The sequence below is a fragment of the Nyctereutes procyonoides genome, unplaced genomic scaffold, assembly GCF_905146905.1.
Source record: "Nyctereutes procyonoides isolate TBG_1078 unplaced genomic scaffold, NYPRO_anot_genome, whole genome shotgun sequence".
Taxonomy (NCBI): Eukaryota; Metazoa; Chordata; class Mammalia; order Carnivora; family Canidae; genus Nyctereutes; species Nyctereutes procyonoides.
This window is the reverse complement of record NW_026575025.1, coordinates 4673264-4684824: the sequence shown is the minus strand read 5'-3', so window position 1 is coordinate 4684824 and position 11561 is coordinate 4673264. Positions and strand designations below refer to the sequence as shown.

Genomic DNA, 11561 nt, shown 5'->3' with positions numbered 1-11561 from the left:
TTGAGCGCCCCTCCCGCCGTCCATCGGCTGACCTGTCACCTTTACCTCTGACCCTCCTCACTGCCCCCACCCGCCTTGAGCCAGCTCCCAGCTGGGCTCCCACTTCTTTCCACCTCAACTAGCAGTGAAGGTCTGAACGACAAGGCAGGGCTGGGCCACCTCTGCCCAGACCCCCAGCGCCCCCTTATTCAGGCCCCCAGGACTAGAACCTGGTCCTCTCCGACTCTTTTTTTTTTTAATTTTCTTTTTTTTAATAAATTATTTTTTATTGGTGTTCAATTTACCAACATACAGAATAACACCCAGGGCTCATCCCGTCAAGTGTCCCCCTCAGTGCCCGTCACCCATTCACCCCCACCCCCCGCCCTCCTCCCCCTCCACCACCCCTAGTTCATTTCCCAGAGTTAGGAGTCTTTATGTTCTGGTCCTCTCCGACTCTTGCGCCCCCCTTGGCTGCCCCTCTCCTGGCTCACCTCGGGCACACCGGTCCCCTGCCCGCAGACCCCAGAATCCCCCAGCTCAACCTCCTGGGCTTTTCCGCCTTATTCCTGACTAGTCTGTGCACTCTGCACAGTTCAGCCAGACCTGGAGCAGGAGGGGCTCCCTCGGGGTCCCCCCAAAGCCCAGCCAGCTGGCACAGCGTGAACCCCTGGGTCCGACATCATGGTGCCCTCTCAGTCACCTTAGTCACTTTACACCAGACGTTTGAGGGCCTCGATGCATTTGCCAACGTCCTCCCCAGGCCAGCCAGCAGCGGCTCCGACTGGGTGCACCCCTGTGCACGCTGCTCCTTCTGAGCCTGCTCCATGTCCCCCGTATCCCCTGTCCAGGGTGTGGCCATCCGCTCCAGGACAGCCGTTCATAGCACAGCCCTGACGCTGCAGACTTTTCCAGAGGGGTGAAGGGTTGTGGGTCCAATCGCCAAGCCGGACACAACTGCCCCTTCCCCCAGTTTGTTCTGGTGGCTTCTGTTGATTCCACTGGGTTTTCTCTTGCAGGTGACACTTCTTGCCCACATAGCATGTCACCCCGTCTTACACAGGGGCCAGCCCACTGTTGGCACGTCGCGTCCCCTGTTCCCTTGCCCATCTAGAAGGGGGCACCCCGAGGGCAGCACCTGTGTGTCCAGCATCTAGCAGGAGTTGTGCCCACCAGCCACCTTCCTGCCTAAGCACCAAACCCAGAAATCTTCACTCTGTCCCCAAATCATCCTTCATTAGTCTCTGTTCCCAAAGCTTAGGTGGTTGCCCCCAAGGCCACTGTGTCCATCACTCTGCCCCTGGGCCAGACAGCTGCCCAAGCCCCTTGATCTCTCCGGGAAGCCAGCCCAACACCCAGGGCCCAGGTCTGTGGCCAAAAGGTCAGAGTTGCAGCCCCCGTGCTCCCAGGACCAGGCCAGCCTTGGGACCTTGGAGCTCAGGCTCTGGAGGCAGCTACCGCCCGACCTGCCTGCACAGTCATGGGCTCCCCAGCACCCTGTGTCCATCTCTGGGAGCACCTGGCATCCTTTTCTCTGGACAGTCTGGCCTCTCCAAGTGTGAGAGTGGAGGACCCCTTCCCTGCCAGAGCCATGAGCATCTCACCCAGCTCTCGAAGGCTCTCCAAGGCCAGACTCTGACAGAGGCTGCAGGAGGTGGGGTCTCAAGCTGCCCAGGACAACCCAGGCCCATGGGGGCCCCTTCCAGTCACATACCCCACCCCAGAGATGACAGCTCATCCCCCACACTGTCCTGGAGCCCACGAGGGCCTCCTGTGGCCTGGAGGAGCATCCCCTGTGGAAAGAACCTCCTGGTGGCCTTGCTGACCACACCCAGCTTGTAGCTCTTTCCAGAAACCCGTTGCGTAATCTGTCCGGGGTGGCTGCAGCAGGGGCTGGTGGGCAGGGCCCGCTATCTGGTTACTTCCTGCCGCCAGCCACAGATCCAGGCAGGGCGGGGGGGGGGTGCTGTGTTCTCCCCAGGGGGTGGGAGATTAGTCTCTACGCCCTGCACCCTGAGGAAGAGGCGGCTGCTTCCGACACCCGATCCACCCCAGGGAGTCAGTGGGCGCTGCCCACAGCGTGGGGTCAACCGGTCAGTGGAACAGTGGCTCCTGAAGCCAGAGGGCTGAGAACCTGCTGCTCCCACGGAGGGTGTCCCCTTCCCCCTTCCCTGCCCCTGTGTGGCCCTGGCATCTCACACTCAGGTGGTCTCCTGAACCCAAGGGACCCCTCCCCACCAGCTGGTCACTGATAGGAGGGGTCAGGCTCTGAGGTCGGTTCCCCTTGCTGAGTGGCTGCAGCAAGAGCTGGGGTGGGCAGGGCTGGATGCTGGACCCGGGCTCCACTCACAGGGGCAGGGGCAACACCGTGCAAGTGGGTGTACCACATACACTATGTGGGCTGCCCCCCACCCAAGACTGCTCTGACCAGGCCTTTGGGGCAAGGGCCGGCCCACCCACCCCCCAGGTTGCTGCGGGGCTGGTCCAGCCTGAGGTCTGCATGGTACAGGGTGGGGGTGGGGGGGTCTGGGGGCTCCCTGGAGCCTCCAAGGAAGGGGTTCAGGACCCCTGGAGGTGCTCAGGGCAGAGTTGGGGGTCGCAGGGAGGATGGGGGGGCAAGGGTTTGGTCTGTGGTGGACCTTTGTGCACGCACACCCATACACACACCCACCCTTGCACACACACACCGAGCCCAGTGTCAGTGTGATGAGGGGTCTGATGCTTTGTGGGAAAAAGATGGAGCCCTCTTCTAGAAGGTTTCCCACAAGGTCTGCTGGTGTGCAGTGTGGCCAGCTGAGTGGATGGGCAGGGCCACCCTCCATCTACCCTTTGAATGGATAGGTGCTCTCACCCAGCCATGGGAGGCAGCAGGCACCCCCAGGTGGATTTCCCTGGCCTGCCCAGTCCTGAGTGACTGGCCGAGGGTGTGGCGTGAGCCTGCTGGCACCCAGTCTGTCCCCACCTCATTCCTGGGTCTTACGAACAAGCTTAAAAATCACACAGAGTCCACAAGTTGCAAAATGCTCCAAGTGTATTTGTCAATCCAGTTGGTCATTTCCTGAGGCCCAGGGCTGAAACCGTGCCTCCTGGTGGCCGGCCAAACCACCGGCACCAAGTCCAAGTGACCGTCACTGATAGGACCCTTATGTGGAACTTCAGTCCTGGGAAGAGTGGGCTGGACCCGCAGCAAGAGGAGCCCAAGCACCCCAGGCTGGTCCTGAGCAGAGGCTGCAGGTTAGACACAAGCACTTGTCCGAGGGTCAAGTGGACCGTGGGAGGAAAGGGGTGGGTGGGCAGGGCATCCTGGTCTTGGGCCACCTGGACAAGGGCTCAGGCCCCTGGAGCCAAGGTTGTAGGAAATGGGATGGGATGCTCTTATCCTTGAATTCCAGAGGAAGGTGGCCGGGAGCCCCGAGGATGGGTGCCGGTCAGTCTGCTGGGGGAGCCTGTGGTCCTGGGCCTGCTCCGCCAGCCCGTGCGCTCTATCTCCTCGCTCTGCTCCTCGCCACTCTGCTCAGGCCTGGACTCCTCTGAGTGGCCGGGGGTGCCGTGGGAGCCACAGCGCTGCCCCACACAGCCACACTCCTCCACCTGCCGGTAGCTGAAGACCCAGCTGGAGCCGTCCGCGCAGTGCAGGGTCACGTTCCTCAGTGACACGCGCAGCTCCTGGCAGCACTGGCAGGTGTGCTTCATGGCCTTGGTCTCCAGGGAGTACCTGTGGAGGGGGGCTGCTCAGCGCTGGTGCCCCCAGCGCACCACCCGGGGGCCCACCACCAGCTGCACTCAGGGGCGCTCTGGCCAATGACTCTGGCCACCGCAGGGCATCATTACTCCTGTGGCCGACCAGCCACCAGGGTGCCACTGCTGACCCCCAGCCACACCACCAATGGGGCCATTGAGTCTGATTTCACACGGTCAGTGGGCCATTGGCGTCTGAACCTCCGGTCCCAGTGCCTTGGCGGACCCTCAGGGCCCTGCTGTCCCTCTTCCCTCGCCCTGCACATCCTGTCTGCCTGGGCACCCTGAGGTCTGGGTGCACCCCATACAAACATCGCCCCGTGGAAGCTGGTCCTGGCCGGGCCGAGTGGGGGTCCGTACCTGGAGGAGCTGTCTCCACAGTTGCCCTGGCAGTAGGCGAGGTGCACGGGCCCAGGGGAGCTGCAGCCTTGCTGACTGATGACCTGCTGCTCGTGGTACACTGCACACATCGACCCTGGGGCCACAGGAGGCAGTGCAGGGGTCAGGACCGGCCAGGACCCCTGGCCCCCCGGGTGGGCAGGACCAGCCACCCCCTGTAGACACCTCGCACTCACCGTTGTCGGTCGGGTGTAGAGGACAGGACAGACAGCAGCCGTCCTTGCTTGGCAGAGCCTGTTCCTGTGCCGACAAAGGGGCCTCCTTGAGGGCCAGAGGAGCTGGGCCGGACGTGGGGGCACGGACTGGAGGGGATGGGGCCCCACGCAGGGGGTGGTGCCCCTGCGGGCACTACGCAGGGCAGCCTTGGCTCCCCACTCCCACCCCCAACCCGGGCGCATCTCACCGCGGCCCCCTGTGAGGCCAGGGTGGGCTCACCTCAGGACAGCTGAGGGGGGGACACGCCTTTCTCGTGGTCACCACCACAAGCCCGTCCTGGTGCTTCTCACACTCGTGGGTCATGCAGGGGTTCCCGGGGTCTGGCCAGGACTGGCCGGGCTGCAAGGAGGAGCCAGCCAGCGGGGTGAGTGGGCAGCAGAGGTAGAACCACATGCACCTGTGCGTCTGAGTGGGCCTCCCAGCCTGTGGGCTTCCAGAGCCCTCCCGGCCTCCACCAGGCACCTGCCTTGCCATGACGGCTCCCCAGGGGCCCCAGGACCCCCGGCTGGCTCAGCACTCCCCTGCCCTGCTGTCACTGAGCACCTCCCAGCAACTCTATCCAGGCAGGGGCGGGCCCTGACTCTGAGCCCCGGCCTCCCTGCAGCTCCTGGGAGGGGCATGGTGACTTCACCCCTACCCCAGGACTCCCTCCACGGCCCTGGGGCCCCGAGCCAGGCCCCGCTGCCACTACTCACGTAGAAGAGGTGAGTGGAGTTGTTGCTGCTGTTGACGACGCAGGCCTGCTGCACACACAGGCCACAGCACTGCCCGCTCTGCGGCTGGTACTCGAAGCCCTGCGGGGAGAGCCAGATGTGCCACCTGAGCCCCGGCACTCGCTGCGTGGGCCGCAGGGCCCCGGGGGCGGCAGGCACTCACCACGGGGCAGTGGGTGTTGCAAATCTGGGTCTCACAGCTGATGATGACTGTGTCCGAGTGGGGACCGCCGGGCGCCTCACACCTGCAGGTTTCACACAGACTGGAGGAGACCACGGAGCCAGGCTGGGGAGAGTCAGGGTGGCCAGAGCCGGTGAGCTCAGGGCAGTGCCAGGGCCCCCTGCCTTCCAGAACGTACCCCCACCAAGCTTGGCCCCCGTTGGGCAGACCAGTCCCTCTGGTGACCCTAGGTTGTGCCTCCTGGTGGGTAGGGGGGGTGCAGGGAGCCCAAAGCCTGTGTCTCTGTGGCCAGGGTGCCCAGGGAGGTCACATGCTCTAGACAGCCCAGCCAGAGGACACTGAGGTCGGGGTCCTCATCACATCCAGGAGAGAGCCGGGGCATCGGTGCCTCGCCCACCCCGCTGATGCTGAGGAGGGGCAAAGCCACAGGGCCGACCTTGGGCATCAGCCACATGGGCCTGTGGGTGGGTGGTGGTCCCCAGAGAGCTCACAGCTGTTCGAGGTCCATATGAGCTGGCACGGGGCCCTGGCACAGCCCGGAGGCCACGCAGGAAGAAGCGGGCAGAGGCGGGGACCACTCAGCCTCCTGTGTGCCATGGGGATCCTGATGTCCACCTGGCTCTTACCTGGTACAAGGTGCCGTTCACGTTGCACACACTCCAGCCTGTTGGAGAGGAGACACGTCGTCTCATGGACCCGCGCTCACCTGCCACCCAGCCTGCCACCCCAGCCACTGCCGCCCCCAGCCTCCGGAGCCGCCAGCTTGGCACTTAGCACCACAGTGGCCTAGCCCCCAGGCTCTGGACAGGGGTGCTCCCTCTGCACCTTCACCCAGGTTTACCCCAAGCCACAAAGAACCTGAGGGAGCTGGGCCCCCCAACCTGCAGCACCCAGTGCCGGCGGTGAGGAGGGGGGACACACTCACTGCAGTTCTGGTTCGGACAGCAGGCGCCCTCCTCATAGGTCAGGATCGGGCGGGAGCCCTCGGGACAAGCCACAGGCTTGGGGCAGTAGCTGGTGTCACAGGCTGCAGCAGATGGGAAGGAGGCGTTCAGGGCCAGTGTCCGGCTCCGTGCGCTCCCGCCCCCACCCATGTGCTATCCCCCCGGGTCTCTAGGAGTACCAACTGCCCAGTGGGCAGGTGGCGGGCTCCCCAAGGGGCGCATGGCCACTCTGGGAGGTGAAGCTTCTGGATGGCCCCCTGCCCTCCTGGCATTCCCACTGTCTCCCAAGCATGTCTGTTGGGGAAGATCACTGGACAAGGTCTTAGTGGGGGTCAGGAGGGCGCTTTCCCCCCTTGATTGTGCTGCCCACCCCATGCCAGCACCCCAGCACCTCCCAGGAAGTTGTCCCCGGGCACTTGGCTAAAGGCACCATGCAAAAGTGGACCCTAGTAGGCATGGGGGGCAGCCACCCCAGGCTTACCGCAGTTGTACTGAGGACAGCACTGGCCAGCCTGTGGGGCCGCAGGCACGGGCACGAAGCCTGGCAAGGGGCAGGCTGGTGGCAGAGGGCAGGGCTGCCTCTGACAGCTCATCGTCAGCGTGTAGTTCTCACACGTGCACCACTGGCAGTCCACGGTGATGGAGTGGCCGGGCTGCAGAGGAGGTACATGTGGCCAGGCTGCAGGAGGAGGCTGTCCGGCCCAAGGACAGAAGAGTGCCGGGGGCCCACGACTGATGGCTGGCAGGGGAGCCAGGGGGTGCGCAGGTGGTGGCCACGGGGACAGAGATGGGGCAGCAGCCTGACCACCTCCGTTCTCACAGTGTCCAAGTGCAACAGAAGGGGATCCCAGCGGAGAACGGGGCAGAGCCACCCCAGGGGTGGGCACCCCCATGTGGAAGCCCCCCAGTGTGCCTAGAGAAGCCCTGACCCCTCCCTGCCCTTCCTCTGACCCTCTGGCCTGAGAAGGTGCCCCGCCCCCACCCCAGCTGGCCACACTCACCTCCACAGGCTCCCCGTGGGGCCCCAGGCACTCTGGAGGGAGAGAGATTGAGGTCATAGGGGGACAGTTCTGGTCTCTGGCCTTCCAGGGGCAGGACCCAGTTTGGGGGCACAGGTAGTCCCATGTAGAAAGCCCCAGGATCTGGCTGGCAGGGACAGCTCCTGGGGGGCACGTTGTCCCGTGCTCCCGTCCACCCCCAGCCCCACCCACGGGAACCTACTGTCGCAGTCTATGGGCACGCAGACTTCGGAGCTCCCGCTGAAAAGCTTCATGCCCTCTGGACAGAAGCAGCCTTCTGTGATGGGCCCAGAGTCCTGTAGAGCCCTGTGGGGACAACAGAGGGCTGGCCTGGTCCCCGTGTCTCCCAGGGCAGGAGAGGCCCAGCCTGGGAGCTCTGGGGCAGGTCCAGGAGGGAGGGGCAGGTGCATACATGAGGCTGGCGTTGTCACTCCCATAGCAGTAGGAGGGCTTGGACGGGCCACAGGGCTGGTACACCTTGTCCGCAGGGCAGGTGAATGCTGTGTGGGGACAGAAGCCACAGCTGAGGCCAAGGGCACCAGCCCAGAGCCACCTCCCAGGCCTACCCTGGGCCTGACACCTGCTGGGGCTCTGCAGCTAGGAAGCTGGACCCTCGGGCCCCACCCCTTCGTGTCCTGAGCCCCAGATGCTGGGCACCCCGACCTTCTCTCCAGAAGCTGATTGCACTGGGTCCTAGGGTTTACTCCCTTCCCCTTCCCCCTCCCTCCCTCCTCCAGGAAGTCCAGCTGCTGATTGCCAGCCGAGCGTGTCCATCCCCCGGCCACACGCTGGCAGCGGCTGCTGCATGGTGGGACCAGGTGCCCGAGGCCCAGTGGGCACTCACGGCACGTGTGGTTGGTGTGGCTCCTCCAGTCGATGCAAACACCGTGGGAGGCGCAGAGCGACGCGTACAGCTCCAGGGCGGAGCACATCACGTTCGAGTCGGTCTTGTGGCAGTGGTCGAACACACAGCCTTCGTAGAATGCCAGCGGGGGGATCACAGCGTGGCACGGCCCAAACACCCTACGGTCAGCGACACCAGGTCGTGGGGCAGCTCGGGCTTTTCTCCCAGGGTCTGTGTGCCCTGGGGGATGGCATGCTTTTCTCCCTAGGATTCTCCCCTGGGCCTCCCCCTCAGCCCAGAAACCCAAGTACTCTGTCCTGGGGTGCTGAGCGGGCGCAGACCCACCTCGAGCTCACCAAAGCTGACCCGCCCGACCAGCCCTGCACCCAGTGTACCAGCAACCACCCTGCTCAAGATGCAGGGACCGTGGCTCTCCTCCCCACCGGGAGTCACTGTCGCTCCCCCCCCCCCAAAAATCTCACTTGCTCAGAATCAGCTGGCAGACTGGTGCCGGCGGGCACGAGGAGGGCGAGGGCGTGGGCCAGGCTGCGGTGGGTGTCGGCAAAGGCCCGTAGCAGTACGGCTGGTCGGGTGTGGTCACCCTCCAGTGGCTGGACATAGCAGAGCAGGAGGCTGCTTCCACACCCCCAGGCAGGCGACACTCATCCCTCTTGTCGTTGCTGCAAGTGCCTGGGGTGGGAAGGCAGGTGTCAGGCTGACGGCGAAAGCAGAGCTCCCCCCACTCATGGGCCCTGGAGCTTAGGGTGGGGACTCGATGGGGTGGCTGAGGGACCAGACTATAGCACTCCCCCCACCCTGGCCGCCAGAGCCAGGCAGTTCCTGTGGAGGGTGGACATGTGGACCCCTGCCCAGGGCCCTGTGGTGTGCCAACTGCACATGGTCCCCGGGGGACACCCCCAGCAAGACCCTTACCACACCGAGCATCTCAGCTACATGCGACCAGCAGAGAGAGGGCCCAGTGTCCCCAGAGCCCAGTGGGGACAGGCACTCACCACACTGCCCCTCTGTGTTGTTAGCGAACTTGCTGAAAGGCACCTCCACCGAGAAGATGAGGCCAGAGAACATGACCTGGACGCCAAGTTTAGGGATGGTCACATACATCTTGATGCCAATTTGGGACACACTCACACCGTCCTTCTGGAAGCCGGGCCTGACCACTTGATCGTTGAAGATAATCTAGACACAGCCGAGGATGAGACAGTGAGAACGAGGCAGTGCCCCCCGCAAGCCCTGGTCCGTGTGGAGCTGTCTTGTGGGGGGTGATCCCCACCTCGTTGGTCATCACCCCATGGATGGGCTTGCGGGTCATCACAACGCGGGCCTGCTGGTACTCGACAATGATGGACTGCGGGCAGGAGAGCCCATCCTCGGCCCCACAGAAGTAGTTGTTGATGAGCACGCGGAAGTGGCCGTACACGGGCACGATCTGCTGCACCAGCACATAGGTGCAGTTGTCCAGGAAGCTGTAGTATGTGCCATCGAAGGTGATGTAGTGGGGGTCGCCCCAGCCGCTGCACACACCTGCGGGCACAGAGCAACCTTACGTGGGGTCTCCCAATGGGCGTGTCGGCCCTGAGGACCCATGTGCCCAGCACTGAACTCTGCCAGTGGGTGCCTGATAAGGCCTGAGTGATGTGGCCAGGCCCCCTTGGCCTCCTCCCATCTGGCATGGCCCCGGAAGTCCTGGGGCTCAGGCCCTGGGCTCGGAAAGGATTCCATTTGGCACCCCGGTGGGGCCTGGCATGAACCATTCCCTGCCTCACCATTGGGAAGTCCTTCCTGGTGTCTGACCCAAGTCCATGCTGCCCCCTCAGGGGAATCCCCACCCATCCCACCAGCCGCCCCATCTGGCTCCCAGCTCACACTGGCACTGGTAGTTCGGGCAGCAGTCATCGTGGTCCGTCACCTTCACAGGGGGGAAGCCGTTGGTGCAGGTGGGTGGCTGTGTCTGTGGGCACGATCGTGGGTGCACGGTGATGACACCATTGCCCTGACAGGTGGCTTGAGAGCAGTTGGGCATGGGCCACGTCTCGCCTTTCTGTGGAAGAAGGACAGCTCTCAGCCTCATGATGCTGCAGTCTCCCCAAGAGGGGAGCCATAGGAAACAAGAGGGGGCCGGCCTGGCTAGGGGGTTCCCCTGCCCTCCCTACCCCCTGCCACCCATTCCTCACATGTGGCCTCCTCTCCTGGTGCTCTGCATGGGCCACACACACCCTCCCCAGATGCCTGGCCTGGTCTGGAGCCTCACCCACCCTCTTGGGCACCCCATCATCTGCTGATGGCACATACTCTCAGCTACCAGGCCGGTACCCCTCTTGGCAATTAGGTGGGACCAGAATTAGCCACTTCACAATGGTCAGCCTGCTTCGGCCCATAGGTGACTGACTTTCCTGCTCACAGCCAAATTGGAAAGAAGCGGAGGGTCATGGCACCAGCCTCTGAGAAGGGCAGAGAGGGGCAGTTACCATTCTCGGGGGGACTGCATTTGGGCATCCCTGCATAGTGACAGGCACAGAAGTCGACAAGGAGGGTCCAGGTGGGGAGGTGGTTGGGGCAGGAGGTGGCACGCTGCTGGAGCAGGACTGGTCTGACCACCTGACCACCTGACAGTCCAGGCTGCACATGGCATAATAGCAGTGACCAGCGAGGTCCGTCTGTTGGTAAATGATGGATCCTGCAAGAGAAAGGGTCAGGCAACAATGAGCGGAGCTGAGCTGGGGAAATAGTCACAGCCCAGAGGGGCACTTCCAGCCTGGCATTGACATCAGGGACGGACCTGGTAGGACGTATTCCTACCCAGAAATAAACAGAATACATCCTCAAAGGGGGCTCAGTGTCCCACTCAGAGACAGCATGTAGCTTAGTCACAGAGATAGGGACCCCTCCCCTCTTCCATACACCACTGTTTTTTTGTGGACAAGATAGCAGAGGCTGGGGGAAAGACACACCACACCTGGAATCAGTAGTCACATACCTGCAGGGTAGAGCTTGCCAGACACGCTGCAGTAGCATGTCGTGGTGGACGGTGCCACGGAGCTGGGAAACGACACAGTGGACACCACAGAGGTAGATTCAGGAGGAGGCGAGCGATTGGTAGATGAAGTCACATGGGGCGTCACAGAGGTGTGACCACAGTGCTCTGGGGTCTCACAGCACAGCACACGGACCTCATAGTTGAGACACATCCCGACATTGCCTTTCTGGTCCCGGTTCCGGCACACGAGTCCCTTGGTGAGGTTGCACTGCACCACCTGGCCCAGCTTGGCGATGCTGACCTCAGGGTGGCTCTCAGCCCGGCACTCCAGCTGTGCAATGTATTCAGGCCGGCGGCAGATTTTCTCTCCCCTTTTCTTGATGTTGCAGAAGGTTTCTGCATCTCCTCCATGGGGCCCCGGGGATGGGAAGTCCACGTCAAACCACTTGGTCCACGTGCATTGTGGCTGGCAAGTGACAGTCACATACGGGGAGTGGGTTGTCTCTGATGTGAGAACAGGGATTGTGCTGGTT

General features: G+C 63.3%; 1 protein-coding gene across 1 annotated transcript in view; it reads right to left on the bottom strand.

Annotated features, from left to right (window-relative positions):
• Positions 1-3354: 3354 nt before the first annotated feature.
• Positions 3355-11561, bottom strand: part of MUC5AC (mucin 5AC, oligomeric mucus/gel-forming) — a 31311-nt gene continuing 23104 nt past the window's right edge. Inside the window, 17 exon segments of the mRNA XM_055315135.1 lie at positions 3355-3694; positions 4078-4192; positions 4293-4356; positions 4552-4671; positions 5028-5126; positions 5209-5331; positions 5853-5890; positions 6152-6253; positions 7392-7495; positions 7602-7689; positions 8034-8212; positions 8516-8723; positions 9047-9230; positions 9325-9575; positions 9918-10092; positions 10520-10728; positions 11029-11069. Coding sequence (XP_055171110.1) covers positions 3355-3694; positions 4078-4192; positions 4293-4356; positions 4552-4671; positions 5028-5126; positions 5209-5331; positions 5853-5890; positions 6152-6253; positions 7392-7495; positions 7602-7689; positions 8034-8212; positions 8516-8723; positions 9047-9230; positions 9325-9575; positions 9918-10092; positions 10520-10728; positions 11029-11069 — 2440 coding nt within the window.